This window comes from Carassius auratus, chromosome 7, assembly GCF_003368295.1.
Source record: "Carassius auratus strain Wakin chromosome 7, ASM336829v1, whole genome shotgun sequence".
NCBI lineage: Eukaryota > Metazoa > Chordata > Actinopteri > Cypriniformes > Cyprinidae > Carassius > Carassius auratus.
Genome location: NC_039249.1, coordinates 33,787,234 through 33,809,011, shown reverse-complemented (window position 1 = coordinate 33,809,011; position 21,778 = coordinate 33,787,234). Strand labels below are relative to the sequence as shown.

The window sequence follows — 21,778 nt, the reverse complement described above, 5'->3', positions numbered from 1 at the left end:
GTAGCAAAAATCTCGTTTTTAAAATACAGTACTGTGCAAAAGTCTTATGGAAAAATTATTATTTTCTCCCCAAAAAGGGTTTTAAGCCAGTTATTTATATCTTTTGCTGTAGTGTGTCAGTAGGAAATATCAGTTTGCCATTAATTTTAATAATAATCTAGTGCGATTTTGAATGCACAAGCAGTCTGACAACGGCAAAATTAATGTTTGGAAATGTAAACTGACATTTTATCCTGAAACACTACAGCAAAATATATAAATAACTGTCCGAACACCATTCTTTTAAGTGAAAATACTAACGTGTCTAAGACTTTTGCACAGTAGTGTATGTATAAAGTATGTATGATTAATTTAATTATATTTAAGTAAGTGTAATTAAAGGATGTGTTCGTTCATATGTGTTAAGGGTTAGATTTTCGCTGGAGGAAACGGCTGTGGTGTGATGAGCGAAAACTTTACAGATGAGAAACCGACTGCTACCTCGTGACCTTTTGTAAACTGTATTTATGACAAAGAACTGCACAGACACGGATATTCTAACAATCTATCGATAAACACACACCTTGTGTCCTCTGTTTGTTTAAGTGCGCATGCGCTGCTCCGTTCGCGGTCTGCGCCTCTGCGGATTGAAGAGCGCGCTGAAAGACGGGAGGAGACCGGTCTGACGCTGGTTTCATATGAAATTTAAGCGGACTGACTCTGAGGCGATCGGGATACCAGTTCCATACCCAACCCTACTTTTAAGAAAAATATATTTTGATAAACGAACCCAAAACTGTCTATGTCCTGGCTGGACTGTGATGTGATTTGTGTCATGTGCAGGTGCGATGGATCGCGTACAGACCAATAGGGTGTCGGAATGGTGTATGTTTATACTTCTCATCCAACCACAGTCAAATTCAGTCCATCCGGATGGAGCGATTTATCTGGATAGGTTTTTTTTTTTTTTTTTTTGAATGATGACAAGCCGGAATGAAAACAAGCCGAAATGAAATAGCAGTAACGAAGCTATTTTTAAAATGTAAGGAGTAGAAAGTACAGATACTTGCCTGAAAATGTAAGGAGTAGAAGTAAAAAGTCGGCTGAAAAATAATCACTCAAGTAAAGTATAGATACCCCAAATTTCTACTTAAGTACAGTAACGAAGTATTTGTACTTCGTTACCTGACACCTCTGCTCTCAGGTGCATACAGTACGAGGTAATGACATCCTTCAGCAGTTTGTGGACAAGCAGCAGTTCCCAAAGAAATGGCTGGAGACTTTAACCCCTCACATGATGACTGGCTCACTTTCAGACTGGTAAGAAATCATTTGGGAAGACTTTTGGCATGGTCTGTAGTACAGCTTATTCTGACTCTCCAGCTTGTAGATATCTAGTTTACTTGTTACTAATAGTTTTAATCCAAACTTTGCATGTGTTTCTATGATTAAACACCACTTATCTGACAATTCCAGTGATTCGTGCTCACTGTATTAGCCTGGTTTCTTGTAAACACAGCACATTGTTGAAATGTCATGTGGCCTGTAGCACGAAGGGAAATTAATAAACTCTGAGTTTCAGGGTAGGTTTAGAGTTATTAAAACTTATCATCCCTGGTTTCGATCAGGATCACCGGGCTCACAAAGCTGAATACAAACATGAGTTTGTGATTAACTCTGGAGCATGAGCACCTGAGAGTGTGACGTGTGCAGCAAACAGCCAATCACACGAAACACGGAGAGCATCAGCGCAGTTCACTTCTCTCTTAAAAATTACGTTAATTATGTCATTATCAAAAATATAATTCATTTAAAAGCATTTACAAGGCAGGAATAAATATTGCTGCTGCAGCAAATGTTTGAGAAGGGAGCAGAAATAAAATATCTGACTACGCAAAAGAATAAGCTGAATTTAATAATAATTATACACTTTCACAAAAAGCTTTATATATTGAAACGTATTTGTAATGTGTATATTTAAATGAATTAAAATGCCAATTTAATATTAATTGCACAGATATGGGGGACTGGCTTCATTTCATCTGATATATGCCACTTTGCCCAAAGCTGATCCAGTTTGGGTTTGTGATCTCTAACCCAGAATAAAACCTGCTCTTCACCATGGTGAAGAAACCTGCTCAGAGTCGCCAAACACAGACAGTTAATGACAAGCATCCTCACTGACCAATGGCTGACAGAGCTGCAGCAGGGGGGCGGGGCTTGGTTGGCAGGTCTGGCCAATGAGACCTCAGGGCTGGCACAGAAATCACCAGACTGAAAGTATGAATAGAATACAGAGAGAATACATAATAACACTAGTTTCACTTAAATGTAATCATAAGTAGACACTAAACAATATTTACTTGAAATCTAAAATGATGCAAATGCAATTCTGCTCGTCTGACTGTAGGACTGCATTACTTTTGCATTCAGTGCTGCTTTGGCAGTGGCTTCGAACCTGTATGACAGTGTTGATGATGCGCTTCACCGACTGGAGCGTGTGTCCAATCAGAGAGGTCGTGACCTGGAAGCACTCGGGAGATTGGCTGCCCTTCTGGATAAACTGGACAAGGTGTGTGTGAGGATAAAGAGAACACTGAGATCTGTCAATGGAATATTAATTAGGTATTAGTTTAGGTATAATACAAATTATTTTATTCCAGTTATTTTTATTTATTTATTTGTTTTTAGATTAGATTTTACACATGTCTGCAATTTTCCAGTAATCCTGAAATCTTTGATTATTCTCAGGTGTGTTTGATTCGGATTAGAAACTGAACTCTGCAGGACGGTGGCCCTCCAGGCCCAGAGATATTTAGCCGTCTAAACTTTGCTGATTGTAACAGGACTGTTCGAGAGAATCCAGAACTGTGTGCAGACAGTGAACTCACGCTAAACCGCAGACTCAAACGCTCACATGAAACTGTGTGAACTTGCAGCTCTGTTGATTATAATGGGAACATTCCAGTTTTAACGCATCATGCTGCTCACTTGTTCTGAAAGACCTTTGTTTTTAAGCCTCCAGGAGAACCATAGTGATCATTTAGACGGTGTTGGTTTACTGATGTGATAGTGTATATATCAGCAATAAAGTCATTCAGAAACACAGTCCACAGTTTGTTTTGGAAGAGTTCATTATGAAGAGGGTGTGCAGTGATGATGAATATTGTATTTGTAAGGAAGTTCACATGAACATAAAATGCACCATAAAAGATTAATTTACTATATTTGAAGTCAGAAATGAAAGTTGTTTTTCACAAACATCTGCTTTGGCTCTCCTAAGTTTATGTGACGAGGAGCAATGTCTAATTCTTAATATTTTATTAAACTGGTTTATCTGATTTGCAAAAATAGCATAAATGACTTATTAAGGGGAAGTCGTGGCCTAATGGTTAGAGGGTTGGACTCCCAATCGAAGGGTTGTGGGTTCTAGTCTCGGGCCGGCAGGAATTGTGGGTGGGGGGAGTGCATGTACAGCTCTCTCTCCACCTTCAATACCACGACTTAGGTGCCCTTGAGCAAGGCATCAAACCCCAACTGCTGCCCCGGTCGCCGCAGCAGAAATGGCTGCCCACTGCTCCAGGTGTGTGTTCACAGTGTGTGTGTGTGTTCACTGCTCTGTGTGTGTGCATTTCGGATGGGTTAAATGCAGAGCACAAATTCTGAGTATGGGCAGAGATGTATAAAGTACTAGAGACCCATACTTGAGTAAAAGTACAAGTGCTCTATCAAAAAAGTGACTTGAGTAGAAGTAGAAGTGCTCTTTAAGCACCACACTTAAGTAGAAGTACTATAGTATTCAACATTTTTTGTACTTAAGTATTGCAAGTAGTCTATTTTAAAATTTACTACTCAAGTACTGAAAGTAAAAGTAGAAGTATTGTGTTATGTAGCTATTAAAGAAAGTAGTCAAAAGTTTGAACATATTGTTTTTACTATTTCAAATGATTAACCTAAAGGACAATCACAATTCCTTTGACTGTAACTTCTTGTAAACAAAAAACGGTTACTAGGGTTAGTTAGCCCAATTTGCAAAATGATGTCATTAATAACTTAACGTTACCCTCATGTTGTTTCAAACCCGTAAGACATCAGAGGGTCATTTAGAATTTTTTGAAGCATCGAAAATACATTTTGGTCCAAAAATAGCAAAAACTACGACTTTATTCAGCATTGTCTTCTCTTCAGTGTCTGTTGTAAGACAGTTAAAAACAAAGCAGTTTGTGATATCCGGTTCGCGAACGAATCATTCGATGTAACCGGATCTTTTTGAAACAGTCCACCAAATCGAACTGAATCGTTTTAAACGGTTCGCGTCTCCAATACGCATTAATCCACAGATGAATTAAGCTGTTAACTTGTTTAATGTGTCTGACACTCCCTCTGAGTTAAAACAAACCAATATCCCGGAGTAATTCATTGACTCAAACAGTACACTGACTGAACTGATGTGAAGAGAGAACTGAAGATGAACACCGAGCCGAGCCAGATAATGACTCGTTCACGAGTCAAGAACCGTTTCTGTCAGACGCGTCCGATTCGAGAACCGAGGAACTGATGATACTGCGATGTGTGATTTAGCGTGAAGCAAACCAACACACAGAGCGTCTGAAACGAACTGATTCTTTTGGTGATTGATTCTGAACTGATTCTGTGTTAATGTTATGAGCCCAGGTGCAGTAAACGCCAATGACGCCATTGCATCGAGCGCAAAAGAATCGGTGAACTGTTTTCTTCAACTGGTTTATTGAATCGAACTGTCAGAAAGAACTAACGTTACTGGCCATCCGTAAACCAATGCAACCGGTTCTCGACTCATTATCGAGAGTCATTATCTGGCTCGGCTCGGTGTTCATCTCTCTCTTCACAGCAGTTCAGTCAGCACGCGCAGTCTCGCTTGATTCGCTCAATGATGTGCCAGCTTCATCAAACCTGCAATCTACAGTTCTGGCAGTGGTTTGTAATGGAATGATTCGTAACATCATAATTGTAACGAGTAACGATGCAGCACATAAAAAAATATCGGAGTAAAAGTATTAAACTCAGCGAAAATATGTACCGAAGTAAAAGTGGAAGTAGGAGAAAAAAATAATACTCTAGTAAAGTACAGATACCGCCTTTTAGTACTTAAGTACAGTAGTGAAGTAGTTCTACTTCGTTACTATACATCTCTGAGTATGGGTCACCATACTTGGCTGAATGTCACTTCACTTTCACTTTCACTTTCACTTAATCAGTTGATCTCACAAGTTTGAATCATTCCCTTGCGTTTATAATTGTTTTTTTTTTTTCTTTGTATTTTATAGTACACTTTTTGTGTGATACAATTTTATAATAATTTTATTACCTGTGTGTGTGTGTGTGTGTGTGTGTGTGTATTTAACATACATATACATACACACACATAAATATTTATTTTATTTTATTTTAATATTTTGTTGGGTGTAAATGCTAACAGCTTTCTGCACAGTAGTGTGTATATCAACTGTTACAAATTCAACCATGACATTTTATCCTTTTTGTGTTTAATGGAAGAAAATAAAGTAATAATGGTGTGGAATGACATAAATAATGAGAAATTATTATTATTATTTTTATTTTATTTATTTATTTATTTTTTTTGGGGGGGGGTAGTTTGTTGTTTGTTCCCTGAGGAACAAAATGAACAGTTTTGAGTTTGATCATAATCATGCTGTTTCATCATGCTTCATTTCAGTTTTTTCCTGTGTGTGTTTGCTCCAGTGTGTGAGAGATGTAGAGCACGTACAGCAGCAGCTGAAGGACTATAAACATCCTCCTCTGTCTCTCAGCAGACTGTCACTGACTCAAACAGCACAAGTTCAGGAGCTTCAGAGAGTCTGCTTCACCACTACTGCTGAGACGGACATCAGATGCTCCTCATTCCCACACCTTTGATATTCGATCATATATATGTGATCTTAGCTCTTCCACTGCATCTGTGTGTGTTAACAGGAGCTTCACAGTGAGACTCTGGTGTTGCTGGTCTGAGCTGGACCGGTCTGGTCTCAGAGCCGTGCTGGACAAACTCCCTCCAATAAGAGAACAAGTGCGAGACATGTCTCACTGTCTGTCAGACTGCTGGACACAGCTGGACACACACAGTGACTGCTGTCTACACTCACTGAAGTAAAGCACAAACACACATCCACACAAGACCACTGTACGACTGAATGTGAGAGCATATCTCTTCACTGTTATTACACGGTGGATTTAATTCTGCAGCCAGCAATAAACAGTACTGGACCACTTTATTTCACTGTGGCGTTTATATTACTATGGATGTGAGAGAGGATGTGTCCTGAGCAGTCGACATAACCAAGAACATGAAGCAGAGTTTACATGTTACAGTAGTTTAATATTTAAGATTTCAGTATTCAGATGCTTTGAATATGGTTCAATCATTCAGAATTTAGGCAAGACAAGTTTATTTCTAGAGCACATTTCATACACAATATTAAAAGTGCTTAACACAAAAGAAAGTAAAATAGTCATGAAGAAATAATAAAACAAAAATAAAACAAGCCATTTTTAAACTTTGGAAATTATTTAAAATGGAATTATTTAAAATGAATTTAAAACAATTAAAAAAAGAAAAAGATTTTACATAAAATACAGTGAATATGTAAAATACAGTGCAATCAGTTCGGGCATCGCACACAGTGCTCATTCAATAAATGCACAGCTAAACAGATGGGTTTTGAGTCTAGATTTAAATGTGACTAGTGTTTTAGCACATCTGATCTCTTCTGGAAGCTGATTCCAGCTGCGGGCAGCATAGTAACTAAAGGCGGACTCCCCTTGTTTTGTGTGAACCCTTGGTATTTCTAACTGACTTGATCCTAGTGATCTGAGTGCTCTGTTAGGTTTATATTCAGTGAACATATCTGCAATATATTTCTGTCCTTTTAGAATCTACTTAGAATCTGAATTTAGAATCAGAACTAATGTTTATAGCATTAGTTTGAAGTGTTTTCCAGAGTATGGTACTGATGCCAGAAACTACACCATACCGCTCAAAAGCTGTCAGCAAGTTTTTATATTTCTATTTGTATTTTATTTTTATATATATTATTATTAAATAATAAATATATATATATATATATATATATATATATATATATATATATATATATATATATATATATATATATATATATATACTATATTTTTTTATTAAGCAAGCATGCATTAAATGGATCAAAAGTGACAGTTAATAAATGTATAATATTAGAAGAGATTTTTATTTCAAATAAATTCTGTTTGATACATTGTTTCTACACTGTGTCAGACTGTTTCTATCATTGATAATAATCAGAAAAGTTTCTTGAGCAGTAAATCATCATATTTTCATGATTTCTGAAGATCATGTGACACTGGAGACTGGAGGAATGATGCTGAAAATACAGCGGAGCATCACAGAAATACATTACACTTTAACACAGATTCACACAGAAAACAGTTATTTTGATTTGTAACAATATTTCCCAATATATTTTAGTGGAATATATGCAGCCTTAGGAAGCTTTAGAGATATAAAATAAAATAAAAAAAATAAAAAAAAATTTGTATCAACCCCATACTCTTGAACCGTAGAGCATCCTTAATTTAGGAATAATTAGGAAACGGAAAAAAAAAAAAACTTTTTTTTATTCTTCAGTGTAGATGCATTTTCTCAGGCTTTTGGACCAGAGTGCAATATAATATTTTAAATTTAGAGTATTTACCCCTACATACATGCACTTGTGCTTATGATTATGACTAACTCTCTATTGTTCTCTCTGTATGCGTCTCAGCGGTGTGACGTGGTGTCATCCTCCTCTCCTTCCTCCTCCTCGTCCTCCCCTCTCTTCCTCTCTCCCTCCCATCCCTCCATCACGTCTCCAGGATGCTCGTGCTCTTGCTCTGGATCTGGGCGGAGGGGCTTTGCTGGACCTCTGTCCCAGACTCTGGAGCGCTGTCAGAAATCTCTGGCTCAGTTCAAGAGCCGAATCCTGCAGGAGGAAAGAGGCTCCTCAATGGCCCAGGGTCAGGAGCCGGACTCGGGGGGGCGAGGGAGGACCCCTACCCCCAGCACGTCCAGTCTGGGGGATTTAGAGGGGGAGATCGAGCCGGACTGGTGCTCTGGAGGAGGAGAGGGGGGCCTGCAGTCCTGGGGTTCACTGGCGTCTCTCTTCCGGCCACAAAACTGCTCAACGCTCAAGATCGGAGAGGAAGAAAAGAAAGAGGGGTTAATCCAGGAGGGGGAAAGTTCCTGCAAAATCTGATGCACCCGGCCAAGAAAAATGTAAGTGTTCATGTTTTAGAGTGAGGGAGTCGCAGTCATGTGTTCAGCAACCGAAATGAAACTAAAACGCCCTAGCAACCACCAGGAACACCCTAGAAACTGAATGGATTCACCATGAGAAGCTCCCACATCATCATGAATTCATCTGCTCTTGCAGTCTCATGTATTTTGTTGTTGTAGTTGTTTTCTCTTTTTAGTTTCATTTCTTCCTGTGAAACATTGGCCTGGGCTTGAGGCTAGCAGGGAGACATCTACGTCCATCGGGGCTTACTGGGCAAGCACACATCAACACAGCATATATATTTTGTCATGCAACAATAATAAATGTATATTTGCAGTAATGTAATGGTATGTTTAGGGTTGGATAGACTTTAATAAAACAGAATATGATAGGTGGCAAATTTACTTTATTGTTATTTCCAGTCCGTATTCCATATCCACAACCATGGCCCGGTCAGTGGTTGGTCAGCGCTGCCACCTTGTGGAACATCTGAACAGTGCCAAACAAATTCAGTGTACACGAGCGACCTACACATGTAAGTTGGTCACACAAATCAGGTGGTGCATGTGCAGTGCAGGCATACTCTTCTGGTGACACACTGTACGCAGCTCTTCATGTTCATTTAAAAACGGAAGAATACCTTGCGCTTAAGTCATTAGTTGTCTCTGTCCTGCTGTAGGTCACATACGCACCTCTCCCTCCCAAACCCCCTCGCAGGTGTCATCCCAGCTCCTGGAGGAGGAGTGGAGGTCAGCAGCAAGGATGTGGTGTATCACACTGAGAGAGAGAGACGGGGATGGAGAGAGCAGGAGCGACCGCACAGAGGTGTGTGTGAGGGAGTTCCCTTCCAAAATCACCTGATGAAGCCACTTGTTCATTAAGGGGCTAAATAAATGGCTTTGCATTTGATTTTCTCCAAGTTATTTCTTCCAGTTCAGGGTCATGAATGAGCAAAGTTTTGATACATAGCTTTGTTTTGGAAGGCTGTGCAAATTTTGGTGACATCTGTTGTGTTAAATGGTTAGTTCACCCAAAATGTAAATTAGTCAGTGTTTTACTCACTCTCAAAGCTTCCTATATGTATATGACTTTCTTCTTTCAGATGAATACAGTCAGATTTATATATATATATATATATATATATATATATATATATATATATATATATATATAAAAACATTAATAAATCCTTGCTCTTCAAGGCTTTATAATGGGAGATGGATGTTCTTGTTAAACAGTCCAAAAGTAGTCAAATAAAGCACATCCATCCATAATAAAACATGCACTGCACGTCTCCAGACGGTGAATAAAGGCCTCCTGCAGTGAATCAATGCATTTTTGTAAGAAATATATATATATACACACTTTTCTCTCGCTTCTGTTAGCTGTCACACGTGGAAGACGTTCCGGCGGATGACGGATGATGTATGTATGCACGTTGTAATAATCAGGTTGCAATTAAGTACATGTAAAAATATAATAAATGTAATATTGAACAGCACACTAGAGTTAAAATGATAATCAAGTACTTTTCATGTGCTTTAGGATGTTAGTCAACACATCAGAATAGAGGACATCAAAGCATGGAAATTATTTATTAAACCAATAATTTAAAATATACTTTAGAGTGAAACTTTCAATTTTACATTATTGAAAAAAGTATATTTTAGCCCAAACACTCAGAGCAGCAGTCAACAGTGTGTCTCTGTGACGTCACATGACCACTGCACTGCTGCCACCTAGTGGACAAAAACACAATAACAGACTGTGCTTTGAGATAAAGATCACAACAACATACTTCAAATAAGTTTATTTTTATTTTTTTGTCCTTTCTTTCATTTTATGGAATGATTTTTTTTTTTTTTTTTTTTTTTTTATTATTTACATTTTTCCAAGCTGCTGGTCTATAATTATGAATCTTTGACTTTATGGACAAACAAAAAATCTTAGTCTCACTTATTCTTTTGAAAAGGGTGCCTTCAAAGAGAAATCAACTAAGAGTAAGAGTATTAAAATTACTAAATCTAAAAGGGAAATAGAAAAATCAATGCTAATTAGTATTTTTTTTAAATCAAGATATAAATATATATAAATAATCAAATAATAATGCTTTTCCTGCAGCTCTAAATGATGCCAACAACACCTTGATGTCAGGTGTATTATTTCTAACACATATACTGACAGAAATGTGTGGTTTGTATAAAAGCGTTTGCCAAATGCATAAATGCACACGCACAAATAACTGTGTGTGATATTAGGAATATTAGTGTGTGTGTTTTAATAATGAGCAACAAATACACATCTGTTAACTTCTCCAAAAATGTGGTTTCATCATACTTTAAAAACAGTTTTTTGTCAGTCAGCAGGCCGTGATGTAAAGTACAGGATGATGTAAAGGAGTGTCTCAACCTACAATCACGATCCAGAATAAACACACACCAAGACGTGAACGCTAGCAAAGATGTGTTCTGATGAGAGAAGAAAATGTTCCTGATAGACTAAAAGATAGAGTTAAAATGATAATCAAGTGCTTTAGTCTTGTGCTTGCTATGCTAGTCAAAATGATACAATAAGTGTACTTTAAAACATGACAAAAATATAAAAACTATGGTTTTAAATATGCTTTCAAGTAAAACTTTTAGTTTTGTATCAGATCACTGTTCAGCTGAGCAAACATCGGCTGGAAATATCTGAACAGGACTTGTTTTCCACAAAACCTTGAGCTTTAGAGTTTACTGTCAGAAATCCATTAATTAAATACCGCAAAGTTCTGCTTAATTAAGCAAGTGGAAGTCTTCTCTAATTAATGAGCTCTTAAATACAGATACTTTGCCGTTATTGACCCAGATATTTATGTCTAATTAAGACAACACTAAAAGGCAGTTTAATTAGACATCTTCTGTCTGTGTTTCTGCAGGAGCACTTTGTGAGAAAAGACCAATTTGTGGTTAACCATTATTAATAATGGAAAATGAATCTGTGTCAGTCATTAAGCCATTGATTTGCATTTGCACTTTTGTCTTTTCTTTAATCTGAATAGGTCTCTTAAATGACACCCATCACCACTCGTGTTATTCTGTTTAGTTAGTCGTCAGGTTTTAGTGCCATTTCTATACTGTGCACTCTCAACACGAGATCGTGATAAAGACGTCCAAAAATGCCCCGTGTGCTTTGTGTTTTCACAAAAAAAGATGTCTGTTTTATTTAGTGTTAAATACTCTAGGAACACAGAAACTTTGTGCATCTTTACTTTCTCAAAAAAACTCATTCTGTATGATTTATAAGTGTTTTGAAAAATGGGGACATGGGTTATGTTCTCATAAGTCACCCTCTCCTTGTAATACCTGAGTCATACCCATGTCATTATACACAGTTGTGTCCTGATATGATACAAAAACAAGAGCAGACACACACACACACACACTAACTCACACACACACACACACACACACACACACACACACACACACACACACACACACACACACACATCCTCCTGTTCTTCTGCTCTGCATGTAATACTCATAATCATCCACCAGATGTCACTTTATCTCAATTTTTAAAGCCTGCAATTTAATGGACTAAAAAAAACCATTATAAATAAATAAATATATATATACAGTCAGACCAAAATGTATTAAGACACCTCAACATTTCTGACATTAACACAGTTTATTCTCTATAGTTTAGAAAATTGTGATCAAATATGAGAAGAAGTCTTGATCTTGATAAAGTCAGATAACTTTGATTAAAGGTATGTGATTAATTCTGCTGAATATCTGCCAGCTCTTAAATGTAAGAACACATGAGATAAAAGCAGCCGATGACCAAGCGATGCTTCATGTTGTTCAGTCTGTGGAGGAAAAGGTCACTTTAGCAATTAAAGAAAAACACTTCAGCACACAAGCTCAGCTCAAAGTGTCTGAATCATGTTTGGTCCCAGACTTTACCGATAGTACACTGTGTGAAGAATGTTGGGTATAATATGTGACCCTTTACTTTATTTTGCTATCCTCACTTACATAAATCAACTATAGTGCCCTGCACCCACTAGTAAAACAATATTATATATATATATATATATATATATATACATATATATACACACACACACAGAGAGAGACAGAGATACAGGACTTGCTAAGATGTGTATTTCCTGCATGTGTTTCTCTCTTCCTCACTCTGTGTTCAGTTCAGATTCATCTTCTGTGAGCAACACGAGAGAGAGAGACTCGCTCACCTCCACAAGAGACTCACAGAGCGATGGAGAGCAGACAGGACACACTCAGGTGACACACACACACACACACACACACACACAGAGAGAGAGAGAGAGAGATGGAGAGCAGACAGGACACACTCAGGTGACACACACACACACACACACACAGAGAGAGAGAGAGAGAGAGAGAGCAGACAGGACACACTCAGGTGAGACACACACACACAAACACACTCAGAGAGAGAGAGAGAGAGAGAGAGAGAGAGAGAGAGAGAGAGAGAGAGAGAGAGAGACTCGCTCACCTCCACAAGAGACTCACAGAGCGATGGAGAGCAGACAGGACACACTCAGGTGAGAGACACACACTGATACACACACACTCTCTCTCTCTCTCACACACACACACACACACACACACACGTGTGTACAGTAACTGCAGAAGCTGATGATCGTTCATGTTTCTCAGAGCTCTTCACTCTCCACCTCTGTGTGAATCATTTTAACTCATAACACAAGTCTTCAGATGACTGTAAGTACTGTATAAATGTATTTTATTAATACATTTCTTCTTTTTTAATACACGGAGACGTCTCTATCAGTGGAGCAAGCTGCTGGTTAGATTCAGAGTGTGTTTACAGCACAACATGAATAAACCGTTCAGTGCACTTTAACCCTGTAAAGCCCGTCTGTGTCTCAGACTCAGTCTTCTGCGTGTCTTCTGTCTCTGAGTGATCGTTCAGAGAGTTTCATCACCAGTGTGATGTTTCAGATGCTGCTTCACGGGTCTTCTGGCAAAGCTTGACTGGTTTCATGAAGGAAACCTAAGAATAACTCTGATGTAGTTCATACTATCTCCAGACAAACACGTGACAGACTGAAACAGCTCAGATTTACACCAGCGTGTCTCAGATCTGATCATCAGGACGTTCTGAGGAAGCTTTATTTCTTCATCTCTCAATCATCGTTGAATTACTGCACACTCAATGTTTAATCGTCAAACTAAGCACTTCAATCTCATCTTAATAAGACATTAATGGAGGTAAAGAGTGATAAATGATATTTATATAATTGTGTGTATCTGCTGTACTGTTGTAAACATCTGATTGATTTACATTACAAGCGTCAGAATCTCATCATATTAATATCAGCTTCTGCTCAGTCTGGGTTTCTGTATTAAATTGAGCTGTTTTTTTATTTGATATTCTCAGTATATTATACATTATGAGCCAATGCCATAAAATCCTGATGTATCAACTAGTGCTCATCAAAAAACACATGCAGACGTAATGTTTTCTGACTGTAGTTTGATATCAGGTGTAACACTTTCTTTTCTGTGAGGTATCATCTCTCGTGTCTTCTCCTCAGACACGGCGGGTGTTTTAATCAAACCTCATATTTCAGACTGGGAGAACTGGACACACACTGGGTCATGAGACACACACAGATGTGTAAATACAGTTTTACAGTCGTCTCGCTTCTTTTACTTTCTTGATAACGGACTTCAGGCTGTTTCAGCGTCTCGGGCCTCACACACACATCAGCAAGTTACACAAGATGACATTAAAGTCAGCATGAAATCACAATTCCTGAAAACTTATTCATTTTTAGGGCATCCAAGATTAGGATGAGTGTGTTTCTTCATCAGGTTTGGAGAAATGCAGCACTGCATCATAAAAGCGTCTGCTAAATGAATAAATGTAAATGTAACTGCATCAGTGTCTCACCAATGGATGCTCTGCAGTGAATGGGTGCCGTCAGAATGAGAGTCTAAACAGCTGATAAAAACATCACAAGGATCCACAGCACTCCAGTCCATCAGTGAACATCTGGAGAAGACAAAAGATGAAACACATCCATCAAGACGTTTTAAACTAAAACACCATAGTCCATAATAAAGTTCACCTTCAAGAATCCAGCGCTGTTTGATTAGAGCGGTTCTCACTTGTACACGCTGCTTCATCTGTGCAGATTTCTCTCCTGATTCAGAACAGATCACTTCTTCTCCAGATGTTCACTGATGGACTGGAGAGCTGTGGATTATTGTGATGTTTTTATCAGCTGTTTGGACTCATTCTGACGGCACCCATTCACTACAGAGCATCCACTGATGAGACACTGATGCAATGCTACATTTCTACAAACCTGATGAAGAAATCTCGATCTCGGATGAACTGAGGGTGAGCACATTATCAGCAAACTTTAATTCTGTGTGAACTATTCCTTTATTACACTTTACTTGTGCAGAAATATTTTTTGTACATTATACTTAAGAAAAAAGAAGTATATTCTTAGCAGAATGTAATAACGTTCATCTCTAAAATTCCTTTCCAACTGAAAATAATAACAAAGAATAGAGCAATACTATGAGGAAAAGCCTGGTGTTCGAAGGACCATTGGGATCCTCTGGAGGTGAATTGAGATTTCGTGTCGACTCTAAGGTCAGGATTTATGTGCGAGTGAACTTTCGTCTCACTTAGAGCTTCACACTTCACTGCAAGTGTGGATCAGATCCAGACCAAAGACATGTTTTGCAGGATTGTGCCAGATGCAATCTCTCTAAATATTACAGCAGCACAGATTCTGTCAGTGCAGATTATTTAACGCACTTAGTGATGGAAGAGTTAAATGCTTTAACAGATTTTGTGTATGACTGTTTTTGTCCGAGGACACATCTGGTATTTCGGCCCGTCTCCATCTCAGAGAACTGAAGAATCTTCCTTAGGTTTTCTTCTCCGTTCTCTGAGTTTAGTGAAACTGCAGCTGTATTTTATTGCTCTGGCCGATCCGATCCAAATCCAGTCCTGTGTTTCTGGAGAGAGCTGCTATGGATGGTGTGTTTTATGCTTTATGAGTTATGTAATTATTTAGCTCCGCCCTCAGCTTTTCCATTAGCCAGATTCTGCACAGTCTTAAAGATTATTAGATGCTGGAACACTAATCTACTCAAAGGTTCAAGTGAGTAAAAACTGACTCCAGCAACTGTAATCCACTTTACAGTTTATGAGGACTGACTCGGGAAAATCATCCTTTATTAGCTCTGTTTGTGCTGCAGTCTTCTGTTGGTTGCACATTTTAGATGATGGAAACTCTTCTACTGAAGAATCGACAGCCAGAGTTGTGTTTTTCTTTGTGCTGTTCAATATTTTAGTTTTGTTTGTTTTCTAAGGAAATGGAGAGATGCATTGAAAGAGTTTTCTGTGGTAATCAACATCATGCCTCAGGTCTGACCTCGACTTGTACTCCTTTAATAGTAGTAACAAGGTTTGAGTAGAGATTCTCCTCTTTATAAAACAAGAGCTTGCAGAGAGATCTTGACAGCGTTTCACACTCCGCTCAGATTAGACAGGACACAAACGTGAGAGAGAATAACTGAGAAATAAAACACAGCTGAGAACCGCAGAAGAGCCGTCTCTGAGCATCTGAGCTGTGCTGCGTTAGTAGAAATGGGAAGTTGCTGTTTCTTCAATAATTAAGTAGTTCAGAGGACAAACCCCATTTCTGAGACAGACGGACCACTTAGAGAAGAGTGTAGGACCCCAAACCTGAGCGAGTGCGGGAGGAATGCACTGTAACCCACAGTCAGGCCCAAAATACTCTCCGCAGCGGGGCGTGTGCGATCCAGCTCGCTCCCAAACCAGAAATACCTTGGCGGGATTCATAGTTTTGATTGTAAACAGGAGCGTGTGCCAGAGAAACAAGCTTTCTTTATGAGCAACATCATCTATTCATGTTTACATCCTTGAACGCTTTAAATTGCATGCTCCTTTTTGACTTTCTTTAATTGTCTTCGTGGGGATATTAAATGAACAGAATTAAGTTGTTACCCTATTTTTTTTTCTCTCCCCGCAGCCATTTTAGAGCCTGATGACATTTAGTGCATATGAGAGCATTATGGGATACGCACTTGACAACATTACTGACACGCTGAAAATGGCAGCCACTCAGTGACCAGCAGAAGGAGAAAAAAAGAGATGAAAAGAGTGTGCAGGACAGAAAGAAAGAGAGAGAGAGAGAGAGAGAGGGGGCAAAGACAGTAGATGATGGGAAATGAAGGAGGGACAGACGGAGAGGCACAGAGAGGGGAGAACAAGAGCGAAAGAATGAGACAGACGAGTGAGGGGGGCAGCAGACGCAGCGAGTGTGAGAAAGGTATGGCTGAGGGCAGAGAAGTTTTTTGTCTTGATAGAAATGTGAAGAGAGCGAGAGAATGGGTTTAAATGGGTGGAGAGAGAGAGAGAGATAGAGTGAGGATTAGAGAGAGAGAGGGGGGGTAAACGAGGCAGCGAGACTCGGCTGAACAAAGAGAACGTGGAGAGAATGAGTTGGGTGAAACATCAAAGGGATTTTTCGGCCGTGTTACCGGGACAACAGACATTTGCATGCGATTAGCTTTTTACATCATATTAAGGAGGGATGGGGCGAGCGAGGGGAGCACACATCATAAAGAGAGAGAGAGAAACACCGGTCGGTCACTCACACTGACTTATGTGCCGACAAGATCAGCTTCTCTCACACATGCAGCGAGTTATGAAATACATGTTCTATCTGAAACACGTCTTCATTCCAATTAACATTAAATAATAGAATCATTTGTCATGGAGCGGTGGTAATATGATCATGACCATACGAGGGCTGCTGTGTTCACAGAAGCAGGTTCCAATCTGGCCTGTCATGCCTCTCTGTCTTTTTTCCCCCTACATTGTCAGAAAAGGTGAATTATTATATAACATCTGCACTACCGTTCAAAAGTTTCAAGTAAAAAAAAAAAAAAAAAAAATTAAAAAAATAACATATCTTCTGCTTGCCATGGTTGCATTTATTTTGTCACAAATACAGTAAAGCAGTAATATTCGATTTATTCTAATATACTTCCAAATGTAATTTATTCTTGTAATTTTCTGAATCCAGTACTTCAGACTTCTTTGTCACATCAATAAAAGTATATTACAAGGAAATAAATAGAGAAATGGGTTATGACAATAGGGAGAAACAAAGAGGACATATTTACTGTCACTCTATCAGCAGCTATATTACAAATGTATGGAATTTCCAACACATAAAGAGTAAAATAATAATAATAATAATTTTGTGGTAAATATTAAATTACAAAAATGTAAAAAGACAGACAGTTAAAATTATAAAAACTTAAATTATTGGATTAAAAAAGTCAGATGAAATTATGAAATAAAAGTAAAATTAAGAGATAGTAAATCATAGTTATTAGATTAAAAAATCATGAAAAGCTGAAATTGAGAGTCATAATGAGATACAATTCAAAGTTACACATCAAAATGATGAGATATGAAGTCATAATTAAAAAGTTGAAATCTTGAGATAAAGGGCCACAATTATGACTCGTAATAATTATAAATAAAAATAAAATTTTATGAGATACTAAGTTGAAGTAACAAAAAAGATTAAATGACATAAGACATAATTAGGACTAATGAGATAAAAACTCAAAATTATGACTGTCAACATTATGAGAAAAGTAATTTATTTAATAATTTATTAAAAGCTCAAATCATAGCAAAAAAAAAAAAAAAATAGGAAATTATAATATAAAAAAACATGACTCATGAGAAAAAGTCATAATTATGAGATAAAAGTTAAAATCATGAAAAAGTTGAAATAAGTCGATTACAAATTGCTCTGAAAAAGGTTAAGACTCAGGTTTTGATTTGATCTCATTATAATAAGACACAAAAAGTTGGAATTTAATATCTCACATAATTGTATTTGCTATCTCAATTTCAACTTTTTATATCATTATTTTGTTTCATTAAAATAGATAAGCATTAATTTTGTATCTTATGTGCTGGAAATAGGCTTTCATACCAACACTTTTGCAGTAGTGTTAACCTTTTTGTTTCTTCATTTAATACCAGAGTAATATAAAAAAAAGTATGGGTGTTATAAATATACATTTGTTTAGAAATTAAAACATAAAATATTGTGTTTCTGATGTTAATTGCAGAAAGGCATTATCACAGTCTGTAAAGACTGTGGCCCTGGAGGCCTTCCTCGCCCCATCCTGCCCCAACCTCCAGGGCGTTAGGGTTAGGGGCTGACCAACGGCGGCAGAGCAGGTGGCGGAGGAGCACATGACGGAAAGCCGATGAGTCAGGGTGATGGGGAGGACCCGGAGGACCGAGGCTGATCAGATCAGCCGGAGCAACATAGGACCAAGGAGGAACCTGACAGAGCCGGAGGGACGAGGCACAGCTAGAATAGTGGAGTCCTGAGGCGACCAATGGTCGACGACAGACCAAGGTGGAACCAGTGGACTGATGGACCACGGTGGAGAGGAGGGAGCTTGGAACCATGGTGGAGCCCCTGGGTCAACAGGCCGAGGCGAAATCGGGGGCTTAGAGTCCGGAGGTGAAGGCAAGGGATTCTCCAACCATGGTGATGATGGATGATGGAACACCTGCTGAGCTCGCACCATACTGGTGGTGGACGAGCAGAGGGGCTGCCAGGTGAAGAGGAAGGAGCATGCAAGAAGGCGGGCATTTGTGATCCTCAGGGCTTTCCAGGCTTAACCCAAAAATGGGAGCCCTTTCTGGGATAAACTCAGAAATAGGATATCTCTCTGAGCTGGACGTGGAAAATGGTGCCCTCAAGGGGCTGGACAGGGAAACAGACACCCTCACTGGGCTGGACGGGGAGACCGGGTCCCTCTCTGGGCTGGACGGGGAGACCGGGTCCCTCTCTGGGCTGGATGGGGAGACAGGGGCCCTCACTGGACTGGACGGGGATACAGGAGCCCTCTCTGGGCTGGATGAGGAGACGGGCTCTCACTGGATTAAACTCAGGAACTGGAGCCTTCTCTGGGCTAGGCGGAGAAACTGGATCCCTCTCTGGGATGGATGGGGATACGGGAGCCCTCTCTGGGATGGACGGGGAGACAGGGGCCCTAACTTATCTCATCGGGGAAACTGGAGCCCTCTTTGGGCTGGATGGGGAGACAGGAGCCCTCTCTGGGCTGGAAAGGAAGACAGGGGCCCTCACTGGGGCTGGACGGGGAAACTGGATCCCTCTCTGTGGCTGGACGGGGAGACAGGGGCCCTCTCTGGGCTAGACGGGGAGACAGGGGCCCTCACTTGACTGGACGGGAAACTGGATCCCTCTCTGGGCTGGATGGGGATACAGGAGCCCTCTCTGGGCTGGACGGGGAGACAGGGGCCCTCTCTGGGCTGGATGGGGAGACAGGGGCCCTCTCTGGGCTGGACGGGGAGACAGGGGCCCTCACTGGGCTGGACAGGGAAACTGGAGCCCTCTCTGGGCTGGACGGGGAGACAGGGGCCCTCTCTGGGCTGGACGGGGAGACAGGGGCCCTCTCTGGGCTGGACGGGGAGACAGGGGCCCTCTCTGGGCTGGACGGGGAGACAGGGGCCCTCACTGGGCGGGACGGGGAAACTGGAGCCCTCTCTGGGCTGGATGGGGATACAGGAGCCCTCTTTGGGCTGGACGGAGAAACAGGGGCCCTCAATGGGCTGGACGGGGAGACAGGGGCCCTCACTGGGCTGGACAGGGAAACTGGAGCCCTCTCTGGGCTGGACGGGAAGACAGGGGCCCTCACTGGGCTGGACGGAGAAACAGGGGCCCTCACTGGGCTGGACAGGGAAACTGGAGCCCTCTCTGGGCTGGATGGGAAAACCGGCGCCCTCTCTGGGCTAAACTCAGAAATGAGAGCCGTCTGTGGGCTGGACGGGGAAACAGGGGCTCTTTCTGCCCTAAACTCAGGAACCGGAGCCCTCACTGAGCTAAACTGAGGAACAGGAGCCCTCTCTCCTTTGGAGAATGGGGTTATAATGGCAAGCTAGCTGAACTGTACCCTTTACTCCAATAGGGAAAGGTTTTACAGGTGAGGGAGGTGAACTTTGCGGTATGGGCAACCATAGAACACAACTGAAACAAAAACACTGATAATCCATTAATCCAAACAAGGAAACACCATATTATCAGCAAATAAATACAAATATGTGATTTCTGTGCAATTTAATACATTTGATTACATTTTAATCAAAAGCTTTCAAAAGCCAAAAATATAACTCATTTAATAATAATAAATAATTAATTCCATTATTTTATTACAAATGACAAAGATTTTTTTAGTTGTTGTTGTTGTTGAAAACTGAATTGAAAATTGATTTTTCTTCTGTTAATTTCTTTGTTTTAATGCCAGCTAAACTCCAGAAATCACACTAATGTTTCCCGTCCACTTTCACAACGATGCCCCTTTGAAACCTCATTTATTTCCAAGTTAAAATGCATCTAACTGTGTGCACCTTCTCTGATGGTCACATAAAGAATCACCCGTCTGCATCTGTGGCCTGCTCTGCCTCAGTGCCCTCAGTATACTGCGGCTGTCGGGCGTCGTCATGGCCGTCGCCACAGTGCTATTGTCATGGCAATATTACAGTATCAATACCCTGACACTGCGACAAAGAGACAGCAGCCAATGCCACATCACTCCACCCCTTTAACCCCTCTCCTCTCATTCTCCCTCCATCCTCACCAATCGATCCCTCCATCTCTGACTAAATATGTGCGTATTGATTCAGCGTCGGTCCCCTGCTCTCCTCTTCTATCCCTCCTTCTTTTTTTCTCTCTAACATCTATCAGGTTTCATCTCCCATCAGACCACCCCACGTCGCTCTCTTTTCCTCCTCTTCATCTGTCATTTCATCTCTCTTTTTTCACTCCTTCCTGTTCTCCTTGCCACCCCCCTCCACCTCTGCATGTTTTCCTTTCTTTCTTTCTTTCTTTTTTTTGTCTCTGTCTCACTCACTCTCTGCATATTAATTGGTGCATTTGTGCTGCGGCGTACAAGACAATCAAAGCGTTGGGGGCGGGTGATGATATGACTGTGTCAGACACAACACACACACACACTCGTGTGAGCTAACAGTCAGAGGTGTTTGTGAGTTAATATCCAGATTCCTCTCCAAAATCATTCTCAAATCCCCAAAAACATCTGAAGATCTGAACAGATAAAAACACCTGTGCACGCAGAGAATCAGAATCTCACATGCAAAGGATTTCATTCTCTGGATACTGTACAGAGTACGGAGAGATTATTATTATTACTGTTGTTGTTTTTGTATGACCGAAAGCTCAACATTAATTATTAGTTTAACCAACCTTTTTATTCAATTATAAAAACAATTGGGAGGAAAAAAATCTGAATATCATATACAAAAGTAGAATTAAGAAATTATTATTATTATTATTATTATTATTATTAGTAGTAGTAGTAGTAGTAGTA

The 21,778-nt window shown here is 39.9% G+C and overlaps 1 protein-coding gene across 1 annotated transcript; it reads right to left on the bottom strand.

Moving 5' to 3' along the window:
* Nucleotides 1-19,596: 19,596 nt before the first annotated feature.
* LOC113106633 (vegetative cell wall protein gp1-like) lies at nt 19,597-20,893 on the bottom strand. The gene is made up of 2 exons (XM_026268733.1): nt 20,827-20,893; nt 19,597-20,301 (listed from the first exon to the last, which is right to left on the bottom strand). The coding sequence occupies exons 1-2, from the start codon at nt 20,891-20,893 to the stop codon at nt 19,607-19,609; spliced, it is 762 nt and encodes a 253-aa protein (XP_026124518.1). The 3' UTR covers nt 19,597-19,606.
* Between the last annotated feature and the right edge of the window lie 885 nt (nt 20,894-21,778).